Below are 19,972 nucleotides of genomic sequence, written 5' to 3'. Positions count from 1 at the left end.
TTTGTATGTATATTTATCTCCCAAACCTTACAGGCTGACCCATGCTAAAATGTTGCTATGTTATTTTGAATAATTAGTACAATCACAGTTTGCTTTGTCAGGACACAAAAACAACATGGACACAACAGCCAAATGTTAAGTGTAACTTCAATCATTTCCATTGGATGGCAGCAGAGTACAAAGTATTTCATCGCAATGTTTATTTTTGCCATGATCTAATGCAATTTTGCTCATGCTAAAAAAAACTCTTTTAAGAAAGCAATGAAGTCAGTCCAACTTTTGTGAAATCTACAAAAAATGTTCTCCTGATTGCCATGTGAATGAATTAGTACTTCAAACTGTTTGAGTCTTAGCCCCCACAGAATCAGATTTTGTTCAATAAGAATTCATTTTTTATATACTCTCAATTCCATATTGAGTAAAATAGCCTACACATTTGAGAGTCATTTGCATGACCGCAAGAAGTCATGTAATAGTTCTGAAGCACCCTGTGAAGAGCAACATTTATACAGAGAGACACAAACAGGGAAAATAATAACAATAATAATAATAATAATCACAATAATAATAATAATAATAATAATAAAAGACTGTTATTTTGTTTTAACTCATGTTGAGCATCATCAAAAAGCCATTGCAGTTCAATGAGAGGTGTCCTAGAAAATTGCTATCGTGCCTCTATGTCAAGTCCAGGCCGAAAGATCTAGAGAGAGAAGAGATAGGCTTGTTAGTCATGGTGATAGCAGGTTTGTTTTTGAAGCGGCCCACAAAGACATTTTGCGTTTCCTTTCTTTCTATCGGATTTCACCTAACCCCGACACACCCCTCCCAGGAGAAGATCATGCCCTTTACACGCCTGTGATATACTGGACAACCCTTTCAAAGACATTACTTTATACTTTTGTTACTCGGACATCAATACCTCGTTCGATACATTAGCAAACCCTCTCAATGAAGTAGACAGAATAAATTGATTAAGTTACATCTAAAATCAGCAAACTGATTGCAATCACTTGTAAGAGAAAGCGTTAAAGACAGTTAGAGACAATGCACGTGTTATATGTCTGCTGGAGAAGACACGATCACCCCTGAATTTGATGAAGCGAACAAGGGATGACGATGCTGACTGCCATCCACAGAAGAAATGGCAGACAAATTTACTTGTAAGATATATGGCCCTACTATCATTCAACGTGAAATAAATGCTCACTCAGCTGTTTGATAATGGCATTGTCATTTATTTCCATCTAAAGGAGAATTGTAGCACACCAGTATTAATAGCACCACTTAGAAAAACAATTAAATAAATTACCACAGTTTGTTGTGCAGAGTTACAGTTGCAGACATATAATGACTAAAGATTAAGTTACTCTTTGTCAGGTAAATTACAGGATTACAACTTTGCGTCATCCTGTAATTTGATGTCGCGAAAAGAAATAAAAGTTCTGTAATATGATTTATCCTTGTCATTATCTTAAAGGCCATGTCTGAAATATCTCGAGGCAAAGCTTATGTCTTGTCAGGGGACATCCTATTCTTTGACAAGCACAATGAAACATAATACTGCTATATGTGCTCTCTATACTGTATATATAAACCACCACACACACAGCCACTGACAATCAGCACCAGGGAAGCAAGGTTTGTATAATATTTCTTTAGCCTCTTTTTCAAGTGACCTCGACAAACATAGACTTTCATTTTGTAAGGGAATGATAAGAGTTCTTTCATGCTAGTGATTTTTCATTTCAACATTAACACTACCTTGTCACGTTAAAAGTGTTGTATAATGCCTCACTGTATATCTCTCAGTCTTTCCCTGTCACACCTCGACTTTCTCAGTTTTACAGACCGTAAGGATGATAACTTGGAAACAACTAGCCTTTTTGGCTTTCATTTTGCATCCTGGATTGGCTTCTGCGAATAACTGCTCAGCAGTCTATGACAGAATTCCTGGTGAGTCCTCCACTGAGCAGCATATTCAAAGCAATCTTCCTCCCTATCCACCTGTCCACTAACCCTGACCCACTACCTGCAGTCAACAGTGACTTGACCGTTGACTGTGGGACTAATACCATCACATTGGAGGTGAATCTGTGCACTGTCCAGTGGGCTGGCTTCAATGACACAACTCTGGCTATGAACGGACAGCACAATAACAGCCTGTGCCTCGGAATCCAGGACTCCACTGTGGACCCACCTGTTGTCCGGTTTCACTTGCCGGTCAATGATAGCCAGGAGAACCCCTGCCGGACATCCTGGCAGGTCATTATTGCTTTTATGTCTTTTGTCCATTCAGTTTCAACACTGAGTTTGGTCATTTTGTTTGTTTAAATATTTGTTCATATTTGGTCAATTTGATTAATAAATGCGACGAATCAAAATCTGTTAAAGCAAGCTCAAAAGATGTGTTTATAGAATGGTGATTATGTGAAGTTCTACACTAACATGTTCATGTTTGTTTATGTTTATCTGTGTGTGTGTGTGTGTGTGTGTGTGTGTGTGTGTGTGTGAGCGTGTGTGTGTGTGTGTGTGTGTGTGTGTGTACTTGTGCAATGTGCACACATGCATGCTTGTATTTGTATGTGTGCTTCTGAAGACAGATTGTAAATGAGGCTGCAGGGTCAGGGATCTTCAGTGCATTTTCCAATATCCAGTCGGTGGTCATCACAGGCTTCATTGTCACACCAAGGTCCTCCGAAGGCATCATCAGTTACTCCACTGACCTCTACTACCACTTCTCCTGCCGCTATCCCCTGGAGTACTTCATCAACAACACACAAATTGTGGCGTGAGTCTCACAGTCAGCCTTCACGCTCTCTCTCTCTCTCCCTACTCTCTATCTCTCTTCAAGAAATGGAGACATTTTGTGCTTATATGTTTAATTGTCTTCAGGTCCTCTGTTTCTGTGGCAACCAAGGGGAATAATGGAACCTTCATTAACACTCTCAGCATGAGTGTCTATAATGTAAGTTGATTTGTCAGTAGTGTAAAATAAACATTCTATATATAGTGAGATTTTTTTTCCCAAACTTATGAAATTTTTTCTTCAGGATTCTGGTTATAATAACCCTCTGGTAGTTCCAGATTCAGGCCTAGCATTGCGCACTAACGTCTATGTTGAAGTCAAGGCTACAAACCTCACTGGAAGGTTAGTATTATCTAGATAATATTATCCTATCCAGATATCCTCAACTACATTTTTTTTATGTTATTGTATACTAGGTATGGATAGGTATATTACAGTACATTATATAGAGAAAATAGATAGAATATAGAATTATATCTCTTCTGTATAATCAAAATGATACCTAATGCTTCATGTTATCAGCTTTAACGTGATGCTTGACCACTGCTTTGCAACGCCATCCCCTTACAACGTGTCTGTCAGTGAACAGTATGACTTCTTCATTGGGTAGGACGTTTTCAGTTATAAAGCATTTCAGACACAGCCATTTTAAGTTATTTTTTCATGAGCAAATAATGCATTTCTGTACTGTAAATGTAAAAATGAAATCGGGTAGTTAATGAACAATAGATTTTTGGAGCATGTGACTCATATCTTGTCTTATCTTTTTTAACTTGGTTTTATTTTATAATTTTGCAGATGTAACATAGCCTCAAGAACCACAGTAGAGCTGAATGGGCTGGATCTTCGTTCGCGGTTCTATTTTGAGGCGTTCCGTTTCGTGCAACACCACAGTCAGCAGAAGTCCACCCTGTACCTCCATTGTATTGTGCGACTCTGTGAACCAACCAAGTGCCAAGAGCTTCTCAATGTAAGAAGTACTTTACCCTCCTGAGTTCTCACACCTCAGTGCCCCTACTTCATTTGTGACTGCCATGGTTGGCATCAGATCTGTTCGTAAAGCCCCTAAGTGAGAAATTGTTAAAAACAAATTTGAAAATATTTTGCTGTTACTATGTTAGAATGTCAGCCACAAAACAAACATGTACATGTTTTTGACTATAGTTGACTAATTATAGTAGTCTGACAAAAAGGCATGCTATTACAAAATAGGTGATGTAACTGATAGATTGTCTGCGGTGCATTTTCACAGGATAGGACGTTATGTGTGAAAGTAATTTTCTTTACCAGTATGATGGTTCCTATAATGGCAGAGCCGGACAGTAACGGAGTACATTTACTTGAGTACAGTACTTGAGTACATTTTTGAGGGATCTGTACTTTACTCCAGTACCATTTTTGGGGAGTACTCATGACTTTACTCAAGTACATTTGAGAGGCAAATATTGTACTCTTTACTCCACTACATTTCTATCCATAACCGTGAGTACCCGTTACTTCTAAAAAAAAAAAAAGGAAAAAAGAAAAATCTTGAACAAATCTCAATTTGTTGTTTCCCTCTCAAACGTGATTGGATTGTGCAGGCGCCACTGATTGGGACAGCCTATCAGCAATCACCTTCAGCTTTCCGCCAAAGTCAACTCCATGGTCAGATTTCGATAAGAGACGAAACTATGGACGAAACAATGGATGAAGATGCAGCAGTTCCATCCCAGGAATGTGCCAATCTGTGGCCCCACCTCGCCAGACTATTTCTATTTTCTGAACAAGTTAATGATAGTTTTCGCTTCAAGTGTTTCAATTACAGAATAGTATTTTGTATTTGAAATACTTATTTTAAATACATGAATTAGAAATACTGCCCATCCCTAGCAACATGGTAAAAAGATGAAAATGACTTGATTTTACTTTCAATTCCTTTTACATTCTCCAAGGTATTAACATTAACATTTTTCATAACTCTATGTAGGATGTTTCTGTACATAAATGTAAGCACTGTGGCAGTAGTAATGCAATATTTAGAAAATGTTGGCTACTCTTGTACTCTTGATACTCAAGTACTTTTAAAAACAAGTACTTCAGTACTTTTACTTAAGTAGACATCTGACTGTTGTACTTTTACTTGTACTTGAGTAAAATTTAGCAAAGGGTATCTGTACTTTTACTCAAGTAATGAAGCTGTGTACTCTGTCAGCCTCTGTATAATGGTAATGAATGTGTGGGCACTGACGCGTCCAACACAACTGAACTTAGGTGCAAGAAGTCTAATATTTAAATAGATACAGATATTACTTAGATAAGTCTAAAATCTTTGTAGATATTACTTTGTCTCTCTGTTCATTTTGTGTCTTGAGAACCAACTCCACCTGCTTAAGTCCATCTTGGACGGGTAGTCACACTCGCTGGCCTGCGGCCGGTCCAGACAGCCCAGCTGATAGAGCTTGGTGGCCATCAGAGGCTCTCTCCTCAGCCCCCCTCCCCCATCCTCTACCACCACCACACAGCAAACTGTTTTTTGCAGGCCCCTTGTGTAACAAATCCTGTCTGTGTCTGTGTGTTGGCATCAAACTGATTACTGGCACTCTAGAAAATGACCAACCACCACCAGTTACCACTGTCCAAGATAAGACTAACAGATAAACCTATATTGAACCATGCTGAATTACTTTGGCTATATTCTTGGCAGGCGTGCAGCGGAAACAATGGCAGAAGAAGGAGAGACGTCGTGGAGCCTTTTGGTGCGGAGTCACCTGAGTCAACCACTGTCTCTGTGGGACCAATCTTCACCAGAGACAATGGTACAATTGTCTTTGTCCACAACAATCTTCTACACAATCTCTAAAAAGAGCTTTTAGTGTTGCAACTCAGTTCAGTGATCTCCATTAATGTGAAAACCCTTCATGTTCAAGCAGATGCAGTCGACCAAGCCTCGGCTCCAGAGTCGGGTAAGTATGTTGTTTCCTCGTAAACAATTTATTTTGAAACTCAACACCCATCTTATGAGGCTGCTGGCTGACATGTGGTTCTAAAAAAGACGTTCCTTTTAGGTGCTCAGCAGGGTGAAAGGAGTTCGAGCAGCACAGGGTTAGCTGTCGGGCTGGTTTTCGGTTGTGGAGCGTCTGTACTACTCGTCTTAGGAGGCTGGTTTGTGGTGAAGAAGTATTTTTGACTGGTGGTGAAATTGGATCCTTTCACTAATTCACACAGGATTTTTTTGTGTGTTTTTACATATAAAACAGATAAAACAGATACAGATATAAAATTACAGATCTCATAGACTCTTGTTTGCAAAAAACACATTCTCATGCAACAAGAAGACCCATTTTGCATTGTGATGCACTTGTAATGCATAATGGTAACCAGAAGTGGCAAAGGGTAAACACAGAGCCCTAGAGCAGTGGCTTTCAAAGTGGGGGCCGCGAGAGGGTGCCAGGGGGGCCTCAGCAAGTTGGAGGAAAAAACAAAAGCAACACATAAATACATTTGAAAAATATACCAAATATATTCAAATATACCTATTACTATGAGGGTTGTTATACAATGGCATTATAATAATGTGACGCATATCTGAACATTATATTTTCCATGATAATGACTGAGAATAATAGTCGTGATAGCTCTCATATAGCAGAAAGCCCCAAATAATTTTTTTACGCACTGTATGCTCCATCGTGAAGTGTTTGTGGCTAAAATAATTATTAGGATTAGCTTAATGTATTTTTACATTTGCCGTAGTATTGTCGATGGGTTTAATAGGGGGGTCCTTGGCCAGAATCTAGTGGTATTTGGGGGGCCTTGGCCAGAATCTAGTGGTATTTGGGGGGCCTTGGCCAGAACCTAGTGGTATTTGGGGGGCCTTGTCCAGAATCTAGTGGTATTTGGGGGGCCTTGGTGGAAAAGTTTGGGAACCCCTGCCCTAGAGAGAGTGAACACAAACAGAGCACTATATGAACACAAACAGAGCACTATATGAACACAAATATAGAGCAATATGAGCTGCCCTGAACACTGCTTTCCATTTTTTTCCCATTTGATTGCTTTGTGAGATGATCTGAAGGCAGTGTTTGGTTTTGAGCACAGGTACAACTGAGGCAATTGTTCAGTTTTGCAGAGGTTGGCAAAGGTTTTGGGAATGTAATTTGAGATTTGGGATTTGTGTTTATAGTTTTGAGAAAAGGGTGGCAGGTTTCAAAAAATGTGTTTTAGCAATTGTGAAAAAACTGTAATAGAGTAATTAATTCCTGGTTCAGCAACATGTTAACAGAGTTGCTCTGCTAGACAGTACATTGTTTGGGAGCTTGGGAGTGTTCTGCAATATTATCCTGTAGCCTGCATTAATGTGCTTTGTGATCCAAAATGTCTTACAATAGCAACATATCAAACCATGATGACAAGTCAGAAAGTAACATTAAAGGACCATTGCATATCTGAACCAAATGCATATTATTTCACCTAATATATATAATACCCTAATAATTGTAAATATCCCTTGGAGGGAAATTGAAATTGATTACATGCATCTTGCATGCACTGCTTACAAAACTGGCATTTCCTGATGGGATTGGCATCAGACTCAGTTGCTGGGTGTTGGAGCTAACTGAATGTCAGAACCTCAAACCTCATTTAACTGTTCTGCCTGCTCTCACCGAGCCTGTAGCTAGTAAAAGTGTTCTATAAAACTTCCCCAAGGGACTTTATTGTGTCTGTGGCTTTAAAAATGGGCTTGGTCTAGGATTAACTTTGAAGCGTATGGAGCGGCATGTAGCCAATCATCATTTACACTACATTCTTCCACAACATTCTTTCCACTATTTTTTTTTCATTGGTGATTGGTGCGCCACAAAAGTCTGGGACCCTGAAGTGTGCTGAGCTAAAGGCCCCCAGACTCACATCCAGTTCCAGCCATGTGAAGATAATTCTTGAGGCCCAACCTCCTTTTTCCAAATGTGTACCATTATACTAACCTGACTCTCGCCAGATGAATTTCGTCCCGCCTAGCTCCACTCATCCATCTGGGATCAATCCATTGAAGTGTTGCTTCAGAAGGCTGGGCCTAATCAAAAAATGCTTGCATATGATTGGATAAGCCACTTGTCCGTCATCTATTGACGTGCTACTTCAACCACTCACATCGAAACCAACCCGTGATGCTGATAACAGTCTCACAGTCGCTTCTACGCTATGTCACATCTATGAAACTCTCGCCCTTTGTCCTGATTAGCTTTACCATAAAATCTGGTGCAGAAATCACTCTCAACGGAAGAGGTCCCAGATGGATGTGAGTGAAGCTAGGCGGAAATTCATCTGGCGAGAGTCAGGTTACCATTATACAACACAACAACAACAACCAAGAATAACAGGAAATATGTCATTTATTTAACGTAGTATAGATGATTAATGTAACATATTGTTGGAGTAAAAAACAGCTTTTGGGTTTGTACTGGCTAAGAGTAAAATGATACTTGCACCCTGGTAATTGTTTGCAGGTTAGGTCTTGTCTATATTCCGGACATTGAGGTCTGAGCAGCTGGTTTTCATTTGCTTCGAAAGTTTTGTAGCAGGTAAGAAAGCAGGACCAAGTTTTACATTTGAAGCATGCGGTACATAGAGCAGAGGCTAATGAAACATCACATAGTCTGAAGGTCCTCAGCTATGTATCTTAATTTGATAAACAATCAAAATAATGATCAGAATTATTCCAATGATGAGTCCAGCGATGTTCAGGTTCTTGGCTGTCCTTGATGATTCCAGAGCTCTGGCCCCATCTCCCATGGCGTTGGCATTGTCCACCTGCATTTGAGTTGGGGTAATACAGTTTTAAACAAAAATCATTAAGCCATAGGCCACTGGATTTCACACAGAGCAATATATAACATTTACTTACTCTACATGAGTAGACAATGGCAGCAATTCCAAGAGGAAGGCAACAGCAGAGTGTGTTGAAGATGGAAAAACCAAGATGGGATGGCACACTGGTGCGACTCTGAGCTCCGTCCATTTCTCTTGTCTTCTTTTCCTTGCTTTACAGCTGAATGTAAGGAATGCCTTTACGGCTACAGCGCTCATGTACTGGCCACCAAATGGGGGGTGGGAAGAGAGGCGAGCAGGCAGTGACTGGGTACAAGGGACCCGCCCAGCTCACAGAGAATGGATTTTCCATACTGTCATCACTTGGTTGTTTTCATTAATAAATCCAAACATTTAGATAGACATATAAAATCTATAGAAAACTCGACCACACGTAAAACTGACCCTGCATTATAATAAACAAAGTGCATAGGATTTACCTCTGTATTGTTGGTAAGAGAAGGAATGCACATCTGTGGGGAAATAAAAGTGAGTTTCCGAGGTAGCATTTTTGTTGGCCAGATTCATCAAATTGCATCCATGAGTCAGAATTGTGTTTGAGTAACGGTGTAAACAAAGTGAATACTTTTTGCATGCCACTATGCAGTAAGAGGCATGCCTGCATCTAAACACCTCAACCTTACCACAACATCTCTTCTGCTTGGTACAAAATCTCAGAAATAAAATTGACTTTAAAATGCTGACAAATATCAAGTGTGTGTGTCAAGTATCAAATATCAAGTGTGGTTATAACGGTTAAGAATTACTATGGTAGAGAAAGCTTTATCTTCCCCATGGAAGTGCATTAACTAGAAAATAGTTTTGCTTGTAATGACAATTTGTAATAATAAAAAAAGAAAAGTCAAAACAGATGGTATCCCAAAGACTCCCTTGCAGTCTTTGTAGATGGGAGCCTGGACACCAGAAAGAGAAATACACTAAAATATATTAAGGTGATTCTCTGTAGTTATTGTCACAAATAGACAGTAATTTGTGTTTTAGAAAGACTTGTGGCTTAGCTTTTCAGTTATGTTTAGGATCATGGAAAAACTTCGCCGCACACTCTATCTCTTAATTCTTTTATTTAATTCCAACGTTTCAGCCTGTCAGTCTTTGTCAAGGTTCCTAATGTGGACACTAGCAAACTAGCCAGCTTGCCAGCACCTCGGAGGGTGTGCATTCTTTTCGATATTTATACGATGTTTAGGACCATTGCCATATAGCCTAAGATACCGAGGTTATATCCTTGGTATTTCATAGAAATAACCGAAAAAAACAATTATCCTTGCATCCACGCACCGTGTATTGAATTAATGTTGATTAAACTATAAAACCTAAATATGAAGTCGAAAGGTTAGAGTTTTTGCATTCGGTGCCCGCTTTACCTCCCTCCCTCAACGTCTCTTGCGCAACGCGCAGTCTTCATGTCAGACAGACAGGTTTCTTACTGGTAGGCAGTGTAGGCTACAACTGGGAAACGGTTAGCAAAAGTAAGAAATAATGGTCCAGGTGTCGTTCTGGACTTTTGTGGTGGAAAAATGTTTATCCCACTTTTCCCTAGCTCATTGAACGTACCGTAGTCCTACGAAAAACAACTTATTTTGCTGTATGTAGCAGACATGTGGACTCGAGTCAGACTCGAGTCATTTTACAGTTTTTTTCTGAATGCTTAAACACAACTGAGATCGCAAAACTAAAAGCACAAACACTGCTTTGCACTCAGTTTGCAATTTTGTAACACACACTTTGCACAACTGTAGGCACAATTCGCTACACAGCACTCTTTTTGCAGAACTGTAAACACAACTCATGATTTACACTCAATTTCCAAATGATCAACAGATTCCTAGCAAATCTATACACATGCATTGCTATTATTTTCACTATTTTGCCAACTCTCTGGCACTTTCTCATGTGAAAAATGTTTTAGATAATTAGTTCACTTTGCAATCAGCCTAAGCACTAAGCCACAGGTAATGTACAATGGGTACAATAGAGGAAGCAGGAAGAGGAAGAATTAGAGGAGGCTGAAGAATAGGACATGAGGTGAAGAAGTAGGAGGAAGAAGAGGAGGAAGAGGATGTGGAGGTGAAGTGAGAGGGAGAGAATGACAAGGACAAGGAGGTGAAGTTAGAGGAAGAGGACAAGGAGGAGCAAGAGGAGGATGGAGAGGGGGAAGAGGAAGGGTAAGAAGAGAAAGAAATAGCCCTTTACAGGCAAAAAAATCAGTCTACATGTGGGGATATTGTCATGTCAGGCCTGGATACGGCATTCCAGAAGATATTACCCCCGGTGCCTTGGACTAGAGAACATTGCATGTGATGTAGATAAAATTTTGTGGCCGGACCCAGAGAGACGACACGAGACGACACGATGTAGACTGATTTTTTTGTTTTTCTCTGTGAAATTACTATTTTGTGTTTTGACTTGGAAAAAAAACAATTGTGTTTGTTTTGATGTGTCTAAATACAGTAAACACTACATGTAATACTTGATGTTTGGATCCCTGTATGTTAGAACTATGACAAAAGTATTACCTCAAACTGACATAGCCTACCTTGTGCACAGAGAAAGCAAAAGCCAGATGTGTTTTTTATTTACAGTTTTTCTCAGTCGCTTTGGTGCTTTTTTGAGATCAGAATGAAAAATTTCATAACTATTAGTTCAACCTCCACAACATTTAGTCATTTGTGCACATCATAATAGTAATTTCTCCTTCCTCTGAACAAATTGCAAATACTTTTGGACATGTATCAGTTGCTCTGTCATGTCAGTCAAAATGAACTATACTTATGGATGCTGAATAGTCATTCCCAATAAAACTAATAGTCTTCATTTCATTGCTTGAGTCATTACATACAAAATTGGTGAACTAGTTATCAAATTCTGTCACAATGCTGTAGAATTGCAAAGAGCATACAGTAAAAATGTGAATCGTACATATTCAGTGTCTTCTACTCACTACTCCTAACTATAAAAAATTCTAACTTTACTGTAGTTTTCAAATGGCTGTACAAGTACTGTATAGTGCTGTCTTGAGCATGTTCAGGTAGTGTCACCGAGTTCTGACCTTTTACAGTTTTTCTCAGTCGCTTTGGTGCTTTTTTCAGATCAGAATGAAAATTCTCATAACTATTAGTTCAACCTCCACAACATTTAGTCATTTGTGCACATCATAGTAGCAATTTCTCCTTCCTCTGAACAAATTGCAAATACTTTTGGACATGTATCAGTTGCTTTCATACAATTCTCTGCTGTTTTTTAACATTATCATTTGCTTATGTCATGTCAGTCAAAATGAACTATACTTACGGATGCTGAATAGTCGTTCCCAATAAAACTAACAGTCTTCATTTCATTGCTTGAGTCATTACATACAAAATTGTTGAACTAGTTATCAAATTCTGTCACAATGCTGTAGAATTGCAAAGAGTAAAAATGTACGTACTCAGTGTCTTGTACTCACTTACTCCCGTAATGTGTAACTTTATTGTAGTTTTCAAATGGATGTACAAGTACTGTATAGTGCTGTCTTGAGCATGTTCAGGTAGTGTCACCGAATTCTGACCTTTTTTTGCATTGGAAAACACTGAGAGAACTGTCATAATGAAAACATGACAAAGCCATTTGACTATCTTGTTCATAAACAATGGTGTCAAGACTTCTCATTTTGATGATACTGACAGTTTCATTGACATAAATACTTGCTTTTGAGGAATGGACTATCCATTTTGAGCAAGTGACGTGCTTTTGCAGGTCATCCACTAGGTTTTGCAGTTTGCACTAATTGTTTTGAGAAATGCACTAACTGCTGTGCAAATGTTAATAGTGATGTGAGAAAAGCACCAAAGCAACTGAGAAAAACTGTATACCATTAGTGTGTAGTTGCCACATTGTGTGCTTATTATTGTGATGGCTTTTACGAAGGTGTGAAGAGTTAAGCAAGGTGTGTTAGCTTTTGCAAGATAACTACAATGTTTTGCTGATTGGGTGAGAGGTTTTGCCATTTGTGTGTAGAGTTTTTCAAAAAAATCCATAGTTACAAAAAATGTGCTTAAGCAATCAGAAAAAACTGTAGGCCTAATGACTTCAGACTCGACTTGATCAAAATCGGCATGACTTGCGACTGGACTTGGACTTGAATACTATTCACTCGAGACTTGACTCGGACTTTGCCTCTTTGACTTGTAATGACTTGACATGTCTCGAGTCAAAAAATAAATTTCCTGATCGTGAACCAGTCACCCCAGAGATGCTTTCACTTCCGCGGCAGCATACATACAACACAAACACATTCTTTAACAGCAGAAAGAGTAATTAAAGTATATAATATAAAAACACAACTAAGCAATAAGGACAGTAGAAGATAAAGAATATGCTAAATATACTAAAATACAAATTATACTAACTAACGGTTAATCTAAATCAATTCTAAAAACAGTATCCACATAGTGGTGATTAATCAATCAGAGGCGCTTGCAATGACTGAGGCAGGGACTGAGCCTGTGATTCTCTGTGCATAGTAAGGTATGGTAAGGTGCTCTAAGGTGCTCTGTGTGAATGAGTGTCATGGTGGTAGTGCAATGGTGATAGTGGTCATGTTGATAGTGCAAATGAGTAAGTCTAACAGTGCAACAATGCAGAAATAAAGTAAAGTAAAGTCTATATATCTATATATTTAACTATTTAAAGAAAATGTATAAGTGTGGCCACAGTTCGGCTGTGGCATGGAGGGGGGGTGGGTATGCATATGTGCTAATGTGCTAATATAGCACGCAAACAATGAGGCATAAAGACAGTGGTAAAAGTGGCTAGTGGACAGACAGTATCCAAACATGGAGGGGGTGAAGAGGCAGACAGACTATGCAGAGAAGTCTATCTCTCCTCTTCCCTTAAGTGAGGCATTGAACAGTTCAATGGCCCTAGGGACAAATGACTTTCTCAGTCTGTCAGTTGTGCAAGGCAGTGAGCGAAGTCTCCAGCTGATCAGGCTCTTCTGCTTAACAATAGTGCTGTGGAGTGGGTGACACTCATTGTCCAAGATGTTGATCAGTTTGTTCAGGGTCCTTTTGTCAGATATTGAAGTGATGCACTCCAGTTCAGCTCCCACTACAGAGCCAGCTTTCCTTACCAGCCTGTCAATTCACCCCGCATCCTTCTTCCTTGTGCTTCCTCCCCAACATACTACTGCAGAAGAGGACGCTGGCAACAACAGACTGGTAGAACATCCTGAGGAGATAACTGCACACATTGAAGGACCGCAGCCTCCTCAGGATCATAATTGCAAACAGAACATGCCTAGCAAGCATCATGTCATTACATGTTTTTATTTCCAAAGAAATGAAAGCTGTTTGTGCCAACTTAACACCATGCTTATCATGGTTAATATTGTGCTATACACGTTACATGTGGCACAAACAATGTTAGAGTTTGTGGACTAGCCATAGAGCGAAAAAAAGCCTATTTAAGAAATGAATACTTTAAATACTACAAAATTACTGTGTCATTATTATCATTTACATAATATAGAAGTGTTTTACTTTTACCTTTGTGGTTACTCAGTAATTTTGTGATTTATGCTGTTAATATGCCATATAAGAAGCTTTAGTCTTTAGGGAGAAAATGTACTTTTTAATCGCAATTAATCTAGATTCTAGATTAATTCATTTCAAAATATGAGATTAATTAGTTATTTTTTTATTCGGTTGACAGCCCTAATAAAATCGTAATTAACCGCAACAAAAGTAGCCTATGTAACGATTCTTCTCGTCACCATTTATTGTAATCATTAACCATGACCTTGGCTTTATGAGTTGCCACTGGCAGACAGCCTAATAAACTATTTGCAGGCAAATCTGTGGCCTAGCGCAGTGAAATGCCATCAGTCAAATTATTACTCATCCTTAGTGGATGCCGCAATTTGGAAAAAATATATATATTTGCTGCTGTGCTGAGTGCCATGTAGCTATCCGTTTCGTACAGATTACTCAGGTATGCTCATGCGTATATTTCACAGGTATGCGGATGCATATATCGTAAAAGATTTCAAGACAGAAACATTGAACATATTTTAATCTGTATTTATAAAGAAAAAAATACTGTAGATTAGATTGATGTGTTAAAATTATGATTGATAGTCTAATAATAATGGCATTATTAAGTGAAAAATACCTGATGACTTGTTCAGGACTTGAAAAAGATTGGGACTTGGACTCGACTTGGCTTTGATGTGACTTGGACTTGGACTCGACTTGCCCTTCTCTGTATTTACTTGGGACTTGACTTGGACTTGACTGCTAAGACTTGGGACTTACTTGTGACTTGCCAAACAGTGACTTGGTCCCACCTCTGGTATGTAGTACATAGCATAGCCTACTCCGGTATATGCCTTACAGCAGCTGCTAATGTTACTAGCGAAGTGAAGTTACATACATCGATTTCCTACAATGTGTATACCATTGGATCACTTTCTACTTTTACTTATAATTTCTACATCTAACCAAGCACCAAATATAACATGCCAGTGACAGAATAAATGTATTAAGCATAATATTAAACTCACCGTTCTGTATCCGTCGTCTTCTTCTTTCCCCGCAATAACTGTTCATTTGAGACGTTTTCGTCTGACTCCACTTTTTCTGACAGCGGTTTTCCTGAGACCCGACTCATTTTCATCTGATGTCTGATACCTGACTCTGATAACTTTTCATCTGAGACTTTTTCGTCTGACTCTGTTTTTTCTGACAGTGTTTTTTCTGAGATCTGACTCCACTTTTTCTGACAGCATTTTTTCTGAGACCTGACTCTACTTTTCCTGACAGTGTTTTTTTCTGAGACCTGACTCCTTCTGAGGCCGTTTGGTTTGAAGCAGTTTTACCTGAGGATGACAGAGGTTTTTCTGATGCTGAGGCAGTTTTGTCTGAAGATGACAGAGATTTTTCTGACGCTGAGGCAGTTCTGTCTGAAGATGACAGAGGTTTTTCTGACGCTGAGGCAGTTTTGTCTGAAGATGACAGATGTTTTTCTGAGTCTGAGGATGTCCTAAAATGAACATCGTACTATAGAGCAAGTATTAGGTTACAGCATTGGCTACTTGCCAATACGAAAACAAATTTAGCCTAGTGAACTTGATTCTTGCTAAAGTAGCCTAAACGTTAACGTTAGCTCCGTCTCTCACATCTTTAGTCTAGGGCAGGGGTGCCCAAATTCTTCACCGTCAAGGGCCAAAAATAAATTGGACTCTGGAGTGGATGGCCACGGGCCAAGACTGAATGTTCAAGTAGTGGACCAATAAATTGAAATGTATTGAATATTTTTGCAAAATTAACAGGTAAACTATTTTTTAAGAAATAAAAAACACTACTCTTTACTGTGCTTGTCTTTGAACATCCACATGGCTGTTTTAAGGAGTAGAAATATACAGTGTAGCCTATCTGAAGCAATTAAAATCTTTGAAGAAAAGCATAATATGGAGCAATTCTATGTCTTGGCAGAAAGTTATTTGCATCAATATGAATGAGTAATTAATAGAGCATGCCCCTATAGGACAAATTCTTCAGAACAATCTCTTTTTTCAGGAAATGAGACATATTTAAATGGAAACCATATTTTTTTTGCAACACAATGTGTTTCCATAAATTTGAAGTTTAACACATATTAAGGAATAATAAAATACATATTCATACAATATTAATATGCATAAGTAATAAACAAAATATTAATACAAATAGATTTGATTGAGCAATGACAATTGGACAATTCAGATTAGCCACTAGCTTCTCCTCAGCCCTCCTCACTCTTGTCATCATCATGACTATGGATCTGCGCTGACAGAAGCTCAATAGCGCCCCCCTATCGCCCCATCTAAACGTTGTTAAACTGTGGCTAGATAGTGAACTGCAACCAGTCTTTGAGACAGAATGAAATTCTGACCACAGCGCGGGCCAAAAATAATTTATGGCGGGCAAAGTTTGCCCTGCAGGCCCCAAATTGGGTAGCCCAGGTCTAGGGTGACCAGACGTCATCTTTTCCTCAGACATGTTCTCTTTTTCAGTGTTTTTAAACTGGTCTGGCCTTGGGACCCTCAATTTCCCATGGACATTAAGTTGTGACCCATATTTTAGCGTTCAAGCCAACTGATACAGTGAGGTATGTGGTAGGCTAAGATGTGCAAAGTGCCTGTACTTGTTTGGAATGTGCTGATGTTAGGCACATTTGTGTGCCTAAGTCCTCAATTCCTGTGTCACCTTTCAAAGTAGGCTACTCAACAGGGTTGTCTTTGACAGTAGGGTGCTTGTTTCCATGTGGTGTTTTACTTTTGATGGTTTCATGCTCTCATGCTCCAGCAATTCATTGCACACCACACACTGGGGTTTCTATCCATTTTTTGTCTTCAACATAAGTGATTCCATATTTCAAATATTCAGGGTCATTTTGCCATATTAACTGCTAAAATGGTGTCTAACATGACCTGTCCCATAAACATTGTCTATGTTCATTGGCAACGACTGGCATACAAATAAAGTCTATCAAAATAAAGGTCCAACAATAGATTTGATAGGGTAGCATTTTAAATGGGCGATTGTTTTTTTTTTTTTAACCACAAGCTCCGCAACCCACCTTTGGGTCCCGACCCACCAGTTAAGAAGTTAAGAAACACTGCTCTATTTGATACCTAAAAAATGCATCTGGTCGGAATACAAATTACACGATTTTGTTCTACCACACTAGAGGGTCACTAGACCCTTTTTACTCAGCCGTGCCCCAGTAGGCTACTGAACTGCTGTGCCCAGTAAAAATCTCAAGTCCAGGTTCAACCAGCCTAAATTTCTCGCGGAATACAAAAAAATATCACACAGATATCACACAGCATATTACTTGAACAAACGGAAAATGAATACCTTTAATACATACTATAAAAACTTAGGCTACATGAAATGTAATCATATTTGCATTCTGCACACAGCTCTACACACCTATTAATATCAGTGAAATATCTCACAAACTCTTCACTCAACAATGGCAAACCATGTCAAAATAAACACCAGACAGAATACGAGGATATGAAACATGCCTCTGTACAATAAGCAGTTGCCGAGTAATATAACATACATTTTTGTAAATTGCTTAGTCATAGAGTATCCCACCATCATAAATATTGCCAGATTCCAGACAATTAATGCAAAAATATGGAAAAAAATACTTTTTGTTGATGTAAAGCTTGACATAAGACATGTGCAAATATTATCACATCATTCCCAGCTATGGGTAGCACAGACTGTCCTGAAAAAGAAGATATAGGCTAGCATGTATAGATCGCCATTACAATGACCAAGATAAGAGCTTAAGTAAATGTAAAATTACACTGAAAATAGCCTATACTTCAAAGGGCTAACTGATCAACTTTATTTGTTTCTTTTGAATCTACCAATCCTATGGAGGACCAAAATAACGTTAAATAAAAGCAAAAATAAATGATGAAATGTCATTTGGAGATCATAAAGATCATAAAGTAGTTGCTCTTAAAAAAAACATACATCAGAAAGTGATACTAGCCTTAAAGGTGCTCTAAGCGATGCCATGCGTTTTTTAGGCTAAAACATTTTATGTCACTTACTGCAAACATCACCTAATCAACCGCTAGCTGTCTGTGTCCTGAATACACTGTAAAAAACATAACAAACTGTTCCAGCAAATCACAGATGAGATGCGCGTTTAGGAGAGTTTCAATTGCACAGGAGCAGCACGGGAGGGAGGAGGAGGAAGTAGCGAGCTAGCTCTCTGTTTTGTTTAAAGGTCAACAGAAGTGACATTACCCAGCATCGCTTAGAGCACCTTTAATATGATGACTAACTTACCGTGGTTTGGTCATATAAGACTGCTGCCATGGCTGCTATCAGATGCTTTGCTTTTTTTGTGCCTTGTCATGCCTCTTCCTTTGTCCAGGTCTCAGCCAGTTTTGAGATGACATCTAATCTCTTGAATTAGCTTATAATACAGAAGTATGGCGGGGCACTGTGACACAACTGACTACAACACCAGTACCATATTGGGGTCCATGTGCCCACACTATCATATTGGGGTCCTTGTGCCCACACCATCATATTGGGGTCAATGTGCCCACACTATCATATTGGGGTCCTTGTGCCCACATTATCATATTGGGGTCCTTGTGCCCACACCATCTCCACTGTCCTACACATTCCATGGTAGGCTATATACCGTACTGGTCTAATTTACCTAGTGGAATAAAATGTATAGGCTACAGCAGCACAAAGTTAGCCTTGTGAACCATACTCTTGAGTCTTGACTACGTTCTGCTAGCACAAAGTGGGCATCCTTAGTGAAACTGCTATTCTTAAGATGGTTGCTTTACCTAGTCCTTAACAAAGAATAAGGGCATGTGTAACCTGGGTCAGTATGATGTGCTCCTCATGTATTCAGATATAAAACGAGCAGTAGGCCAAGGACCTGGTTGTACAGTGAGTGACAGTTCTAGGTCAAGAGGCTACCCACTATTACAGAGCCCAGAGCCTGTAGCTGATTATATGACATGTAATATATCTCTATTTGATGCTATGTAATTTTACCTCCCTTTGCCTCTGCACCCAAGCAGAGCATTGATGGTTTTATGTACTATATGCCTATTTCCGTGGTGACTGACCGTATCATCACTAAGAGCACTCCCCACCCCATTTGGCCCCTTTGTTAATGAGTTTAAATGACAGAGCTGCAGATAATGTGATGTGTAGTGCCTGTGCCTCCCGCCAAGTGTTCTGAGGCTCATGAAGACATACCAAACGGAAATGCTCTTATAGTAGATCAGAGCAGGGAGCCTATTCTGACTCTGCGTTATGCTGAGCACTGTTCAGTTCATTAAGTAAACATGGGCGCCGCATATTTGTTATATTGTGCATGAGTTTTCCATATGTTAAGCACATGTCACTCTGTGAAAATGAATGCTGGAATACAGTTCAAAGACCTGGGCCTCTTGTGGCATTAGCTTTGCATGCAGAGCAGCGCGGCGTCTGATTGACTCGGCTAAATTATGCTGAAATTATGCTGTGAAGCTAGCCGGTAGGAAGACCCCCCAAACAGAATGGAAACGGGAGCAAACAATAGCCTAAGTGGAGGTAAAATGATGGCAAAGAACATAATTTACATGCCAGCGGTTTCCTGTCTGAGGAGAATGGTCACCACGAGAGAGCCACACCGTGTGTCATTTAAAACAGACCTGATGTTCCTCTTTCCTAATGCTTTTGTAAGGAGCTTTTGGGTTCATTAGGGCCGATGCCGCAGCTTAGCTTTTTCTGCTGT

General features: G+C 39.2%; 1 protein-coding gene across 2 annotated transcripts; it reads left to right on the top strand.

The window, feature by feature from the left end:
• Positions 1-1,853: 1,853 nt before the first annotated feature.
• Positions 1,854-6,271, top strand: LOC121708596 (zona pellucida-like domain-containing protein 1). 2 transcript variants are annotated; one of them, XM_042091371.1, is made up of 10 exons: positions 1,854-1,956; positions 2,039-2,265; positions 2,604-2,791; positions 2,896-2,968; positions 3,054-3,151; positions 3,332-3,415; positions 3,608-3,779; positions 5,496-5,607; positions 5,722-5,754; positions 5,857-6,271. In XM_042091371.1, the coding sequence occupies exons 1-10, from the start codon at positions 1,860-1,862 to the stop codon at positions 5,976-5,978; spliced, it is 1,206 nt and encodes a 401-aa protein (XP_041947305.1). In that variant the 5' UTR covers positions 1,854-1,859; the 3' UTR covers positions 5,979-6,271. The 2 variants fall into 2 exon arrangements, with proteins under 2 accessions (XP_041947305.1, XP_041947304.1); XM_042091370.1 differs by having other exon boundaries at positions 5,719-5,754.
• The last annotated feature ends 13,701 nt before the right edge of the window (positions 6,272-19,972 follow it).

Source organism: Alosa sapidissima, chromosome 5, assembly GCF_018492685.1.
Source record: "Alosa sapidissima isolate fAloSap1 chromosome 5, fAloSap1.pri, whole genome shotgun sequence".
In the NCBI taxonomy this organism is placed as follows: domain Eukaryota; kingdom Metazoa; phylum Chordata; class Actinopteri; order Clupeiformes; family Clupeidae; genus Alosa; species Alosa sapidissima.
This window is presented reverse-complemented; position numbering and strand designations above follow the sequence as displayed.